Source organism: Vombatus ursinus, unplaced genomic scaffold (genome assembly GCF_900497805.2).
Source record: "Vombatus ursinus unplaced genomic scaffold, bare-nosed wombat genome assembly UNPS02014772.1, whole genome shotgun sequence".
Classification (NCBI taxonomy): Eukaryota; Metazoa; Chordata; class Mammalia; order Diprotodontia; family Vombatidae; genus Vombatus; species Vombatus ursinus.
In genome coordinates, this window is record NW_020954550.1 from 11,315,284 (window position 1) to 11,332,174 (window position 16,891).

Genomic DNA, 16,891 nt, shown 5'->3' on the forward strand with positions numbered 1-16,891 from the left:
TCATTTGGTCTAATACATACTTGAATGAGAATTCCACCTGAATCATACCCAACAAATGAAGCTTTTACTTGAAGATCTCATTTAAAATCATTTAGAACTAGCCAATAATTTCCTAGATATTAATAAATAAATATATTTATTTTCCTAGATATTTTATAGCCATTCCTTGAGTAATTCTAACAGTTAAAGCTATTCATAATGACAGTGACTTGTCTTAGGACCTGATAGTGGATTCTTCCTACTGGAGGTCTCCAGTCAAAGGCTTCACTTGTCTGCCATTATGTAGAGAGGATGCTTGCTTAGAAAATGGTTAAATTAAATGACCTCTGAGGTCCCTTCCAATGAAAAGATTCTGTGATTCTTTGAACTGAATTTTTTTTTAATGCTGTAACAAAACCTTAAGTTCCATTTCTGTATGATGAATTGACATTCTCATGACATCCCCCATGTAATGACATATTTTGAATAACATCCTATCCATAGGTTTAATCAGTAACATAATACTAGGTGGCAAGAAGTGGTAGAAATACTGCAAAGCATTAACCCTGCTTCCTTAGGCAGCATTCTCTAACTGACTAGATATAGAATGACTTTACTATTTTTAGGTAAACCTATGATTCTGATGCAGTTTTTACCTGCCACTCTAAATTCTGTGATCTCATGAAGATGACAGAATCAATTAGAAAACATTTATTTTTCCATTAGTTTGTGCTATGTAAAGATGGGTGAAACATAAACTCCTTCAAGAGCTCTGCTATGGTGAATTTTTTTAATTACACAAAAGATTTATTTAATAATTAATACATTATCAGCATACGCAAAAACAGTCAACCTGACATTCTGCTTAAATTGCTGGGGACTTGAATCACTGGCATCTGCCAGGATAAAAGCAAGTATTGCCAGAGTTGACAGGTTTCTATGATTCATCAGCACTGTAAAACTATTCAAATTATATATGGTGTGGTCTGAGATAAGTTCTTTAAAATTTTTCCTAATTATTTTTTGACACATCATGATTAAGTCACTGTTTTGTTTGTTTTTGACTAGTTATAGCTGTCTTTTTAATGTTGTGTATTTGAAATACCAAAGCCACATTTCCAAAAAACCCAAGACCAGTCAACCACTTTGGCACTTAAAAACCTTTTGCCACCTTAATGAGAAGTGAGTCAAAAAGGGTTATCTTCAAAACTTTTTACTGAAAACTACTTATACTCAACAGAGATGAATTATGTAGTGCTGTTTACACTCCACCTTTAAATATCTCAGAATTTTCAAGAATTTTTAATGGCTGTACCTTTTCAACTTTAGTATCATATAAAAGAGATGAAGCAGTATTATATGAATTCATTGAGTTCTTCTATTTATCCCCTTTTAAAATGATGTGTCTTCTCTTTTAAGGCTAGCAGAAACTTCTTTTTCTTTTCACCAGAATAATATTGGAATCCATATTGTACAATAGCTTCCACGATACAACTAGCTCTTTGTATTACTTGAATATATCTTATTGCAAAGGTTTGTATTTCACGGCTAAGTTTCTTACTATGTTGTACAGAGGGAATTCCAGACTGTTGAGCTGATTTTTGTCCACATCCTCAACCCTAATGTACAGATTTTATGCTTTCAAAGACTGAAGTATTAAAATATAGGTGGCTGTTTGCTCCCCTCCTTTTAAACTTTTTTTTATTTTTTAATTTTATTTTTTAAAATGTATTTTTAGTTTTCAACATTCACTTCCATAAGATTTTGAGTTCCAGATTTTCTCCCCATCTCATCCCTCCCCCTGCCCCAAGATGGCATGCATTCTGTATGCCCCTTCCCCTAATCTGCCCTCCCTTCTATCTCACCTCCCCCTTCTCTTGTCCCCTTCCCCTTCTATTTTCTTGTAGAGCAGGATAGATTTCTAAAAGCCATTTCCTGTATTTGTTATTTCCCAGTTACATGTGAAAACAATTTTTTTTTAACATATGTTTTTAAAACTTTGGGTTTCAAATTTTCTCCCTTCCTCCCCCCCCCACCCACTCTCATTGAAAAGGCAAGCAACTTGATACAGGTTATACATGTGTAGTCCTGCCAAACACTTCCATAGTAGTCATGTTGTGAAAAACTTTCCCTTCATCCTATCCCGCCCCCCATTTATTCTATTCTCTCTTTTGACCCTGTTCCTCTTCAGAAGTATTTGCTTCTGATTACCCCCTCCCCCAATCTGCCCTCCCCTCTATCATCTCCCTGCTCTCTTGTCCCCTTCCCCCCTATTTTCCTGTAGGGTAAGGTAGAGTTTCATACCCAATTGAGTGTGTATGTTATTCCCTCCTTAAGCCAAATCCAATGAGAATAAGATTCACTCATTTCCTCTCACCTTCCCCCGTTTCCCCTCCACTGTAAAAGCCTTTTCTTGTCCTTTTTATGTGAGATAATTTACCCCATTCTACCTCTCTCTTTCTCTTTCTCCCAGTATAATCCTCTCTCACCCCTTAATTTTATTCTCCAGATATCACCCCTTCATCTTCAACTCTATCTGTGCCCTCTGTCTGTCTATCTATCTATCTATCTATCTATCTGTCTATCTATCTATCTATCTATCTATCTATCTATCTATCTATCTATCTATCTATCCATATAATTTTTACCCTCCAACTACCCTAATACTGAGAAAGGTCTCGTGAGTTACAAACATCATCTTTCCATGCAGGAATGTAAATAGTTCAACCTTAATAAGTCTCTTATGATTTCTCTTTCCTGTTTACCTCTTCATGTTTCACTTGAGTCTTGTATTTGAAAGTCAGATTTTCTATTCAGCTCTGGTCTTTTCCTCAAGAATTCTTGAAAGTTACCTATTTCACTGAGTGACCATTTTTTCCCCTGAAGGATTATACTCAGTTTTGCTGGGTAGTTGATTCTTGGTTGTAATCCTATCTCCTTTGCCCTTCAGAATATCATACTCCATGCCCTCTGGTCCCTTAATGTAGAAGCTGCCAAATCCTGTGTTATCCTGATTGTGTTTACACAATACTTGAATTGTTTCTTTCTGGCTGCTTGCAATATTTTCTCCTTGACATGGGAACTCTGGAATTTGGCTATAATATTCCTGGGAGTTTTCCTTTGGGGAGCTTTTTCAGGAGGTGATTGGTGTATTCTTTTGATTTCTATTTTGCCCTCTGGTTCTAAAATATCAGGGCAGTTTTCCTTGATAATTTCTTGAAAGATGATGTCTAGGTTCTCTTTTTGATCATGGCTTTCAGATAGTCCAATAATTTTTAAATTCTCTCTCCTAGATCTAGTTTCCAGGTGAGTTGTTTTGCCAATGAGGTATTTTACATTGTTTTCTAATTTTTCATTCTTTTGGATTTGTTTTACAGTGTCTTGATTTCTCATAAAGTCACTAGCTTCCAATTTCTCCATTCTAATTTTTAGGGAAGTATTTTCTTCAGTAATCTTTTGGACTTCCTTTTCCATTTGGTCAGTTTTGCTTTTTAGGGCATTCTTCTCCAAAAGCATTGGCTTTTTGGACCTCTTTTGCCATTTGGGTTAGGCTATTTTTAAAGGTATTATTTTCTTCAGTATTTTTTTGGGTCTCCTTTAGCATCACTCTCAGTTTTTCCTCTACTTCTTTTACTTGCTTCTCAAAATCCTTTTTGAGCTCTTCCATGTCCTGGGACCAATTAATATTTTTCTTGGAGGCTTTGAATGTAGGAGTTTTGACTTTGTTGTTTTCTTCTGGTTGTATGTTTTGATCTTCTTTGTCACCAAAGTAAGATTATACAGTCTGACTCTTTTTGCTCTGCTTGCTCATGATCTCAGCCAGTTACTTGAGTTATAAACTCTTTGTTAAGGTAGGGGTCTGCTTCCAGTGTGGAGAATGTACTGTCTCAAGCTTTGGGGGTTTTGTGCAACTGTTTTCAGAGATTCTTCTAGGGACCTGTAAATTTTCAGTTCTTCCAAGGTGCTGTGATCAAGGTCGGGGTGTTTACTCTTTCCTTTCTTGGCCTGTGCTTTGGTCTGTGAGTGACCACAAGCACTCTGTTCTGTCTTGGAACTGTGAGGAGGATTTCCTCTCCACAGCCACTACAAGCTCCACCATGCTAGTGCTCCTCCTCCCTCTAGGAACACCACCCAGAACTGTGACCCAGATCCAAGCACAGGTAAAGCAAGAGAATCCTACACCAGCAGAGAGATTCCTGCAATCCTTCTCTGATCAGCCACTCAATTCCCCCTCAGTCTGTGGGCCGGAAGCTCTGGAAGCAGCTGCCCTGGGGTTGAGCTCGGGGACTGGGATTGGGACTGGGACCACGCTTCTCTCTCACCACAGACACAGACTTTTCCCACTGACCTTCTAAGTTGTCTTTGGTGTTCGTGGGTTGAGAAGTCTGGAAACCGCCACAGCTGCCCGCGATTCAGTCCCCTGAGGCCTGCTCCAAGTTCACTGAGGCCTGCCTTGCCCGAGAGCCCACAGCAAACTGTGTTCCTCAACCCTGCCCAGTGCGATACACCTTTCTGATCAACCATCCAGGTTTTCTTGGGCTGGAAATTTGTTTCACTCTGTCTTTTTGTGGGTTCTGCTGCTTTAGAATTTGTTAAGAGCCATTTTTTATGGGTATTTGGAGGGGTTTGGGGGAGAGCTCAAGCAGGTCACTGCTTTTACTCTGACATCTTGGCTCCTCCCTCCCCTTTTTTAAACTTAATTGATTCTCTTCTTCACTATTTGAGTCTGGTTCTTGATAGTCTCTTGTAGTTACTTCTAAATGCCGCTGTTGATCTCTGATACTCCTTTTTTCCCTTTGCATTTCTTATCTTCTGTATTTTCTCCCTCTTTTGTTTTTGTGGCTCAGTGCTAACTTTTTTATGCACGTCGTTATTCAATCGGAGCATGCCTTTTTAAGGTATATGGTGACCCAGTCAATCATAGTGCACTAGATGTAATCCTCATGTTTTTGCTCTTGCTTATGTGATTGATGCTGGGTGTAAAGAGCTGCTTCTTTAGTGTCAAAAATGTTCTTCCGTTGTCTACTTTCAAGTCTACTAATGTTATTCCAGAAGACTGAGGGTCTTGGGAGAGTGGTCAGTTAATAAATGAACTGCTTACATATACAAAATATAAAGTTCTGCTTTTTGACAGTATTCTCTGTGTCAAGTACCTGAAAACAAGTTTTTGTTTTGGTCTAACACATCTAGCCTTGGCACTTATCCCATAGATACTGTGGCTTAGAAGATGGAATACTTTGTGAAGAAACATGAGACCTAATTTCAATTTTAGGATGATCTTAGTTAATCTGCTTTTCTTCTTCTGTAAATTTGAGTTAATAACTATTTTCCATTACTTAAGTGATGTTGTTAAGATTAATGAAATGTGTTCACAAAGTTCTTTGAGTTATTTAGAAATGCTTGCTATGCAAATATAAATATTAATGATAAAGAAGACTGGTACTCATTTAGATTCTTATTTCCAAAACATTATTTTAATGGTGCTGTTATTTCAGCATTCTAGAGATGGCTGAAAAAAAAAACCCACCCAAAACAAGAAATTTCCCAGTCCTCTGAAATCATTTTTGGTGGAATAGTGAAGGGTTAGCAATAACTTTCTGGATTGTTACTTCCAGGTTTCTTGTACTAAGTTTAGGGGATGTTGAGAAGGCTTAGGCTAAGAAATGAGACTTGCATCTCTTCTTAAAGATGGTCCTGGACAACAGTGCTCTTTCACCAGGCCTACCCAGCTTAAATATGAAAACAAACAGCTGCAATGAAAAGGTTCCATGGTGGAGGTAAGTAGAAATGAAGTGGTTCCTAAAAGAACCAGGCTTTTTCTGCTTAAGCTCCTGAAGATGAAGGTCAGTTTATGTTTTGAATTGATTCATTCTAGTTGTGATTAAAGGGTAAGTGTGGAGAAAGGAAAGTTAAAATTATGTGAACTACTGATCCTATAGTTTGAAACAAAAATTTTTTTTCAAGAGGTTGAGCTATCGTGTAGTGTTCTTTTAAATTCAAAGTGGAGTGCAGTTGTGAAAAACCTACTGGAATGCTATTGCCCCCCCAGGTGATTCTGGAATTGTCCTGACACAATATTCCTGTTGCTGTTTTGAGGAAGGGTGTTTGGAACTAGGCAATAGCTGGCGAGATTGATGGCATCGAGTGTTGATGTTATGAGCATATTGTCATTATTTAACATTTTTCATATTCAATTTAACTATTGGGTGTTATATGTAGTACTGAATTCATTATTGCCCAGGAGGCTTAGCATAAGAAATCAAAACAAGAAAGTCTTTAAGCATTAAAACAACACCAACACCAACAAAAAGAAGGGGGAATTTCTGCGTTATAGTAGATAACAAAACCTTCTGAAGGAGTATTTTGCTTTTTCTTGCTAAGTCAAAACATGTCATCAGTTAATTTTCACAACTGAAGAGAAATTGCAGTTGTTGGAGGAATGGTGGGACAACACTTTTCCTTCTTCTTTAGTTAAAATTCTATTATAATTACTGATCTAGTCATTGATTTTTCAGCATGACATGGGGAAAAACTTGCATAGCATAAATAACTTGCATATTATATCGCATACCTTGAATGTCCTGTGGAATATATTACTTATAGCCTTTTTCTTTGCTAAAACTTTATTTTTAACATGCAAAAATAACTGATTGCAGGCACTGGACTTATTTCTGTACTTTAAAAGCTGTCAGGTTGGGGTATTTGCATCTGAATAAGGAAATATGAATAATTTTTGCATATCAAAAATTCACATTGATCAGTACCTTGGAACTGGAATTATTATTTTTATATGGAAATATTCTAGGATAAATTAGTTTTGATTTTTGCCATGTACCAAAAATATTAAAAATTCTTATTTGTGTGGTACTTTGCTGGGCACTGTATGAAACAGTTTTGAATTAGTACCTATTAGGAATTTATTTTTCAAATGTAGATGCTTTATTTATCATTTACAAAGAAAATTATACATAAGTACATAGACCCTAGGAATATTTCTCTTGGCTTTGTACCTAGTTTAACAGATTAAAAAATCTTTAGAATAATTATTGATTTTAATTGAGAGAAGTTGGGGGCCACTACAACTTAGTATAGTAATTAATGTCCTGGAAACATCTAGGAAGCTCAGCAGCAGCCATTGCATGAGCAGGAAACTCACAACTTTCATGTTTCTGTTCTGTGACAATATAATTTAAATAAGTTATGCATCCTTTTATAGTATATGGCTTTTTTATTGCCATTTGTTATAATTTTACTGCGGACTTGGTGATTATGTCTCAGAGTTTAGAAGAGGCTAAAGGGAAGGAATAACTATAGTAGGGCAAAGGTATTATAGAGAAGTGATAGGACCACAGAAATTGGATCTCTCAAGACTTAGAGCCACTTGAGAATGTAGGAGGTAAAGCAGGGATTCCCGAATCCGTTTTTGCTAAGGGAAGATTTCACTGTTTTCTTTTTTTTTTCTTTTCTTTTTTTTTTTTTTGCTAAGGACAGAATTCACTGTTTTTCTTTTTGATGCATGAAATTACAGGTTATATGGCCAGATTCTACACTAGTACGTTCCTCCTCATACCTTGCCCTTTATCCTCTGAAATACCCCAGAATAGAACCAATCCATCCGCTAGGACCTGGGTTTTTTTTTTTTAACTCCTTCAATGCTCTCTGAAAATATTAATGTTCTGAAGGTGTTTTTTTCTTGTTATCCAGAATGTTAGTACTTCATTATCACATGGCTTCTTTCAGTTGCTAGACTAAATATACCTTTCTAGGTTTCTCTGGCTGTACTTTTTTGATTATATTTCAGCTCAGCTCTCATCTTTTCATCAGAAATACCTAAAAGTTTTCTATTCCATTAAAGGTCTGTTTTCCCCTCAAAAAGATTATACTAAGCTTTGCAAGGTAAGTTGTTGCTAGTTGTAAGCCTGTTTCTTTTGCCTTTTGGAATATTGTATTCTAAGGTCTCCTGTGGTTTTTAGTAGAAGTTGAAAGTTGACTACAGTTCCTTGGTACTTGAACTCATTCTTTCTGGATATTTGAAGTATATTTTTTTTGACTGGGAAGTTTAGGATTTTTTATGTAGTCAGATGATCTTAGATGATCTCTCCTTTACCCACTTTCCAGGTTAGTTGTTTTTGATAATATTACTTTAAATTTTCAGTTTAAAAAAACTTCTGGTTTTGTTTTAATATTTCTTTTTGTCTCATAAAGTCATTGTTTTCTGTTTGTCTCATTCTAATTTTTAGGGAATTTAGTTCTTAGGTAAGGTTTATCACCATCTGTTCTAAGGAATTAATTCTCCTTACCATATTTTTCCTCCATAATGAGTCCATTTTGTTTCTTATGTTTCTTTCATGCACTCTTGTTATCTTTGTGGCCAGAATGCTCTTTTCTCTGATATTCTACCTGGACTTGTGGAGTTATTCTCTCCATCTCAGTTGACTCTTTGGGCTTCTTTCAAATCCACAGTATTTCTTCATTGTGTTTGGCATTTTATTCTATTTAATTATATCTCCAACAACAGTTTCTGAATTGGAGGCTTATGTTTGGGTCAAACTTCACTCTATTACTCTTGAATAGGCCCTACTTGCTCCTGACTTAAGTGGGTAAAGACTAGGCCTTGTCTTTTGTTGGAATTGTCTCCTTGGATGCTGGGTTGTATATTGGCTGCCTGGATGCTGGCCTAGTCTTGTTTCCTTCTATGACTGGGTCACCTTATGTTAAGCTTATCTGACCATCTCCCGCCACCAAGTTCAGCAGCCTTTTTACCATCACACTGCCTCTCCAGTATCTAAGCTTCCTTACTGTTTTCTTCTTGCCTCAATAATCCTTTCAAAGCTTTCTATATCAATTAAATGCTTCTACAACTACTTCTACCATTCATAAATTTTCCTGACACTTTTGCACTTTCTCATTGCTTTTCTATGACAAACTTTTGTTTGAGAAAGGCATCATGCTGAATGAAGCTTGCTACTTGTTTATCTGTTGAATGACCAGCTTGTTCCTATATGATACATGCTAGTATATTTTTTATTGTTTAAAAACAGCTAATAGAAAAATTTCCCTCTTCATCATCTGGATAATTATTAGGGGCAGCTAGGTGGCACAGCAAATCAAGTACAGTAAGACTCGAGTTCAAATGTGTACTCAGATACTTGCTGTGTGACCCTGAGCAAGTCACTTAACTGCTACTCTCTTCAGTTTCCACATCTGTAAAAAAGGGGATATTAATAGTACCTACTTTCTAGGGTTGTTGTAAGGATTAAATGGGATAATAATTATTGAGTGTTTAGCACAGTGTCTGGCATATAGATTTTCATGATGCTGTTTTTTTCTGAGTCTTCACCTACCTGCCTAACTGCTCCTGAGTATCTTTTGCTGGTTTTCCGTCCAGGTCATAGCCACTAACTCTGGATATCCTCCAAGGCTCCAGTCTGGGTCCTTTTCTCTTCTTCCTCTATTTTATATTGCTTGATATTCTTATCAGTTCTTATGGTTTACATATCATCTCTAGGCAGAGGATTCTCAGATCTGTTTATCCTGCCCTAACCTCCAATCTCCCATCTCCAACTTCCTACAGGAAGTGCTATCCATGATACCACCATTCTCCCAATCACCCAGGCTCAACCTCAGCATCACATTGGACTCTTACTTGAATGCACTCTGTATACCTAGCATATTGTCAAAGCTTGTCATTTCTGCCTTCACAGTATCTGTTATATTTTACTCCTTCTCTCCTGTGGAATTTCTACCACTACGATTCAGGCCTCATCACCTCATGCCTAGACTATTGTAGTAGCCTTCTCTTATCATTGTGATTTTATACTGGCCATTTAAAAAACCTGAAATACATATTCCTTCGTAAGTGCTTATTAATTGGTTGATTGATTCCAGAATATGAATTGAAGGAGAAAAGGAGAGTAAGATAGAGAAAAGAATGTTTTCCATTTCTTTGTGTATCTAGTACATAATTCCTTCTCTTCCCGTTTTATGTACATCTGTATCATTTAGACTGCATAAATTAAAAATCTCTTACTGGAGAGGTTACATCGTGTTTCCTTCATAAATTCATAGAGAAGGATACATGTAAATGTATATTGTATATATACATATACATATTATATATACACACACATGTACATATATATATATAAGTTCATTGTACACAGTTTTATTTTCTTAGATTAAACTGATAAATACAGTCTATTTACTAATCCAAACCAATTTCTCATCTTTTCTATACTTGGAAAATGAGGGACACATTAAAATAAAAACTATGGAGCCACAGAGGTAGATTTCAGGGGATGACCTTCATTCAGAGACAGTTGTATGACCTGCAGTACTTAGCACTGTGAATAGATACTCAGTAAGTATTAGTTTATTTAATAAATGAATGAATTTTTCCTCCAGTGCAAGAGGGAGAGGATATTTCTCATGGGTAAATTATGGTGAAAATTAAAGTAGCTCAACTTTCATGTTAGTGCAAAAAATAGGTCAGAAGGATCAGAGGTGAAGCCTATCCCTTTCCTTTTGTGAAAGTATATGTGTATATATGTATGTATGTGTGTATTTGTATGTGTGTACATGTCCACATTTATTTATGTATGTGTGTGTGTGTGTGTGTGTGTGTGCGCGTGTATCTTCTCAGTAGAATGTCTTAGGTAATCTGCTATTACCAGAAGAGCTGGAGAGATATTTTACCCACTTTATTTCTTACGTTTCCTATCTTCTAGTAGTGATGGGAGTATAAACAAATGGACTTAGCAAGAGACTTTCTATGTCTGCATTAGGTGCAGACTACAGGGAAGGGCAGAGGTGTTTCTCTATATCTCTAACAGCCTAATTTTGCAAGGACATAAAGTTGGCCTAATGAGAGTTGGGAAAAAGCAGATATAATTTTATATTAGGTTGGCTTGTCATGGTGGAATGGATACTATGGTACACTTTGTATTGATATTCTCTAAGAAATTCTACTCACTTAGCTTGTAGTTATTATATTTGGCCTAACCACAAAATTACACATTCAAGGGAAGAATGGTGCTCACTTATTCAAATAGAGTACTAGATAAAGGAGATGGTAGAGAAAAAATATGTAGGAATACCAGTCAAAGGAAGCAAAACTGACGGGTTTTCCTTCTTCAGGTTCTAAATGAATAATTCCTGTTGAACTCATACTCAGTTAAGATTAATCCTATTCTACAACGTAGCTTATGTTAGTGAACTAAAAACCATTTTGAAATTGACTTTAATAAACAGTTTATTAAATTAAAAATTACATTTCTATTATTTAAAATTATATATTGTAAGTTTAGTCAGAAGAGCCTGAGACTGAAAGTTAAGAGATGTGGACTCAGCCTAACTACTCATTGTCTGTCAATATTTGTATCCTTTCATCTCTGTTCCTTAGTTTCCTCATCTCTAACAGGAATAATAATACCTTTACTACTAGCCTTATAGGATAAAATAGGCTGTTTTGATGATGAAATAAATAATAGATATGAAAATGTTTTCAAAAGCACCATCAAATGTAAGGGGCAGCTGTGTAGCAATATTTAAAATAATTATAAGATGAGAAAGTTTCAGAGCATTTGTGAATAATAACAAATAATTTTCAAAATGTGTTTGGAAACACTATTGATGAATTTCTTTTTAGAAATATTATTTAAGACCAAACTGAACTGAAAAGTCTATTTGATAAGAATGTTTACTGTAGGGGTCTGTCCTACGTAAGCCATATAGTGGTGTGTCTCCCACTTAATATATTTCTAATATTACAGACAAAAGGTGATCTTGAACCTAAACTATGAGTAGTGGTTTGGAAATCTGTGATTATGGCTATTACTAAGCTATGTGACATTGGGCAAGCCTTTAACTTCTGTGAGTCTGAGTTTCCTCACTATAAGATGAGGAGGTTACATAAATAGTTATTGTTCCTTCCATCTCTAAAATTCTGTAACTGTACCGTAACTTTATTCCCTGCCTCTAATGCAACCCTTCTACAATCCATCCTGAATACTGCAACAAAAGTTGTTTACTCATCAGGATGAGGATAATTTACCCTCAGTGTTAAGGTTTTCCAACAGCTATTTTGGACTCTGTTTACTATTCTTGTTTCTTCTTGTGGAAACAGTCTTCTCCACTAGGTAAATCTCTTTATTTCGCTCCCTTTGTTCCATTCTTGCTCCTCTTTATGAGGTACACTGTGCTCAGAACATTTTCTCACACCAAGGTCATCAAGCTCCTTCCCTTCATTATTTAAGAACTCTTGAAATCCCACTATCCATGTCCTTCATGAAGTGACTAAAAGAAAAGTGATTTCTTCTGTCTGAGCATACTGTTCAATCAATTTTAGATGCTATTTTTCTGACACAGTTTACACATAATGTAAATTGTCTTAATTGTTCAATGTACAATTTGTCTGTATTTTCTGCCCTTTTATTTGCCATTCAGTGCCCATATTATCAGTTTTTTTTTCAATTGGCACATCACCTTGCATAGAGCTATGTGGACATGTGTGCTTATTAAAATATTTTATGCTTTTTGTTGGTGGTTGTGATATTAATCAGAAATGTATTTTTATTTTTATAGCTATAGTTTACTTTTTGTTTGCTTATTTAGTTTTAAAATAAAAATATTTTGTAGGAGGCTTAAGCTATCTATTTCTCTTTTTCTTTTTTTGTAAGTTTTTTAAATTTATTTTTTATTATGAACTTTATCAACAAAAATGAGTAGTGTACAGAGAAGGTCAAAAAAGAGGACTGCAAATGAAACTGAACTTAAGTGATGTAGTTTTTAAGTGTATATTTACTTTATTTAATAATAACAAAATCTGTTTATATCCACTTTTGATTTGAACCTCTTGTTTTTTTTCTAGTGTATTTTTGAACGTTTTATTTATCTTTCTTCTCTCCTTCTCCCTCTCTTTCTCTATTCTTTTTTCTTCTCTTTTCCTCCTTCCCTCTCTCCCTTTTTCCTTTCCTTTTCTTTCCCTCCACCCATCCTTCTTTTCCTTCCTCCCCCCTCCATCCCTTCCTTCCTTCTTTCCTTCCTTCCTTCCTTGTTTTTATCAGTTATCACTATATACTAACACTCATTTCTAATATAAGTATGGTCACATGAAACAAATCAACATATCAGTCATCTTTGAAAACGTATGCCTCATTCTGTACGTCTACTCCATTTCCTCTCTGCCAAGAAGTGGGTGTCGTTCTTCTTCCTCAAACTTTTAAAGTCCTCATTGTTTGCTGCATTGATCAGAATTTTGTAGTTTTTCAAAATTGTTTTCCTTTTCATTGTGTAAATTGTTTTCCTGATTCTAATCATTTTATTTTATACTAGCTCATATAAATCTCCACACAGTTCTCTAAATCCATGTTTGTCAGGACCCTGGGAACAGCAGTAACCCCTATGCCCCTCACAGCATTGCATACAGAATAGTCCCCACAGCCATCATACAAGAAAGTAACCCCTGTGAAAAAGTGGCTCAACATTCCCTCCACCATGAGTTCCTGACCTAAAGCTACCAATGGAATAGGCAAGCCTATTGCAAGAGATCCTGAGAAACAGGAAGTAGTATGTACCAGGCAGACCAAACCACTGCCACTCTTCCCCTGACACCCTGATGAAAACAATCAAGCATCTTGTACCATAAAGCTCTTAAAAGAGCATCATCTAGCAACCTACCTTGCTTTTCATTTTGGCTCCTCTAAAGTCATCATGTTGGGGACCAGCTCCTTTGGCTAAGGGGTCTAACAGCTCTCCATCCCCCCAAATACAAATAATTTCCCAGCTAATGAGCACCTACTTTGTTTCTAGCTTTTTGATACAACAAAAGGTGTTGCTATAAATATTTTTTGTTTAAATTTTTATTTTATTTAAATTTATGAAATAAGACAAGCATTTCCGTAACTCAGTTGAATAAAAAAAGATGATTGCACATGAAACTACAAATCTATTATATGTACAATTTGCTATTCCTTTTAAATGTATAATAAAGTTATCGTGTAACTTTCTTTTTTTCTCCTTTTTTTCCTTCTTTCCCCACTCCCCTACCCTAGAGATGGCTACCACTAGACACAAATTTGTGTGTGTATATGTATGTATGTATGTATGTATACACACACACACACTTATATGTAAAAATCTTTCTATACATACTTCTATTTATCAGTTCTTTCTCTGGATGCAGACAGTATATTCCTTCATAGGTTCCTTGTAGTTAATTGTAGTATTTATAATAGTCAAAAAGACTTAGTTGCTCAAAGTTGTTTTTAAAAACACTATTGCTGTTACTGTATACAATGTTCTCTTGATTCTGCTTATTTTGCTGTTCATTATTTCATGCAAGTCTATCCATGTTTTTCTAAAATCAATGAGCTTATCATTTCTTATAGCATAATTGTATTCCATCATGATCATATACTACAACTTGTTCATCCTTTCCCCAATTGATGGGCATTCCTGCAATTTCCACTTCTTTGCCACCACAAAGAGAGCTGCTGTAAATATTTTAGAACACATTCTTTTCCTTTTTCCCTAATCGTCCTTGGAAATAGACCTAGTAATGGTATTGCTAGGTTACCATAGATCCCTTTCCTCTATTTTTGATCCGGTGTGTATGTGGTAGTAATATGGATAGTCTAGAAAGCCACAAGTTTTGGGTTTAGTTCCAAACTATTTTCCCAAAAGGTTATACCAGTTTGTACTTCTGCCAACATGGCATGATGATTCTTGTTTTTCCATAACTCCCTAATAGCATTTTCTTCATTATATTATCTTTGGTAGTCTTGTGGGTGTGAGGTGAAACCTTAAAGTTGTTCTAATTTGTATCTCTCTTATTAGTGATTTGGAGCCATTTTTCATATGGTGGTTGATAGTTTGCATTTCTCCATTTGAAAACTACCTGTTAATATCCTTTATCTTATCTATTGGGAAACTGATCTTGTTCTTAAATATTTCTAGTCTTGCATTTCCCAACACTGATTCTTTTCCTCTGATATTTTAGAATATCTTTAAAGGGAATATATATATATGCATGCGCTCACATGCGCATGCGTGCGTGCGTGTGTGTGTGTGTGTGTGTATGAGAGAGAGAGAGTGTGTATTGTTGTTGGGTCAGTCAGTCATGTCCAACTTTCCATGACCCCATGGACCATAGTACACCAGGCCCTTCTGTCCTCCACTATCTTTCAAAGTCTGTCCAAGTTTATGTTTGTTGTTTCTATGATATTATGCTTCTGTCTCATCCTCTGCCATCCCCTTTTCCTTTTGCCTTCAGTCTTTCCCAACATCAAGGTCTTTCCCAACGAGTCACATCCTCTTATGTGGCCAAAATATTTAAGCTTCAGCTTTAGTATTTGACCTTCCAGTGAATAGCCTTAATTAATTTCTTTAAGGATTGACCGATTTAACTTCCTTGCTGTCCAAAGGACTCTCAGAAGTCTTCTCCAGCACCACAATTTAGAAACGTTGATTCTGTGGACTCACCTTTCCTTATAGTCAGTCCAACTCTCACAGCCTACATTGCTACTGGAAAAACCCTGACGTTGACTGTATGGACTTTATGATGTCTCTGCTTTTTTAGTATGCTGTCCATATTTGCCATAGCTTTCCTTCCTAAAAGATACAGAGCAAGTGTCTTTTAATTTCATGGCTTCAGTTGCCATCTACAGTGATCTTTGAGCCCAAGAATCTAAAATCTGACACTGTTTGCATTTCTTTTCCCTCTGTTTGTCTGGAAGTGATGAAACCAGTTGCCCGTTTTTTTGATGTTAAGCTGCAAGCCAGCTTTTACTCTCCTCTTTCACTCTCATCAAGAGGCTTTTTAATTCCTCTGCACTTTGTGCCTTCAGAGTGGTATAGTCTGCATATCTGAGATTGTTGATATTTCTCCTGGCAACCTCAGTACTAGCTTTTGATTCATCCAGCTGAGCATTTCACATGATGTACTTTGTACATAAGTTAAATAAATAAGGTGATAATTTTCAACCTTGTCGTACTCCTTTTCCAGTCTGAAGCCAACCAGTTGTTCCGTGTTCAGTTCTAACTTGCTTCTTACACTGCATACAGGTCCTTCAGGACACAAGATGATCTGATATTCCTGTCTCTTTGAGGACTTGCCACATTTTGTTATGATCCACACAGTCAAAGATTTTAATGTAGTCAATGAAGCAGAAGTCGATGTTTTTCTGGAATTCCCTTGCTTTCTCCATAATCAGCATTTTGGTCTCTAGTTCCTCTGACTCTTAAATCTAGTCTGTTCTTCTGATAATTCTCAGTACATAATTGCTAAAGCCTAGCTTGCAGAAATCTTAATCATAACCTTGCTGGTGTGTGAATTGAGCACAAGTGTTTGGTAATTTGAACACTCCTTGGCCTTGCCTTTCTTTAGGATTGAGATGTAAACTGATTTTTTCCGAACCAGTGGCCACTGTTGTTTTCCAAATTTGCTGGCATATTAAGTGCAGCACTTTAACAGCATCATCTTTTAGGGTTTTAAATGACTCAGCTAGAATTCCATCACCTCCACTAGCATTGTTAGCAATGCTTCCTAAGGCCTTTTGAGTATTACCAATTAAAAGAGTTTTTTCCTATGGTTTGTGATTCTTGAAGATAATTAGTTTTGATAGTTTTTATTTTTAACTGGTTAACAAAATATGTTCATTTATAGTTTTAAAAATATTTCATTCACATTTATATATCTTTTGATAGAGATAGCAACTCTATTAGAACATTACCTTTTTAAATTTCAGATTTCCTCAGGTTGCAGGAATGGAATTTGGATTTGATCCAGATGCAGAGCCGGGACACAGAATTATACGAGATACTGTAAAAATTCAAGGACAATACTTAAGGAAAAAAAAAGTATATCTTCTTGCTATTAAGGAGTATATTGCAAATGTGAGATTTTGTTCTTTTG

General features: G+C 35.9%; 1 protein-coding gene across 1 annotated transcript in view; it reads left to right on the forward strand.

Moving 5' to 3' along the window:
• LOC114044112 (5'-nucleotidase-like) overlaps positions 1-16,891 on the forward strand; it is a 67,079-nt gene that overhangs the window by 40,906 nt on the left and 9,282 nt on the right. The window contains exon 6 of the mRNA XM_027863398.1: positions 16,725-16,872. Coding sequence (XP_027719199.1) covers positions 16,725-16,872 — 148 coding nt within the window. The remainder of the gene's footprint in view (positions 1-16,724; positions 16,873-16,891) is intronic.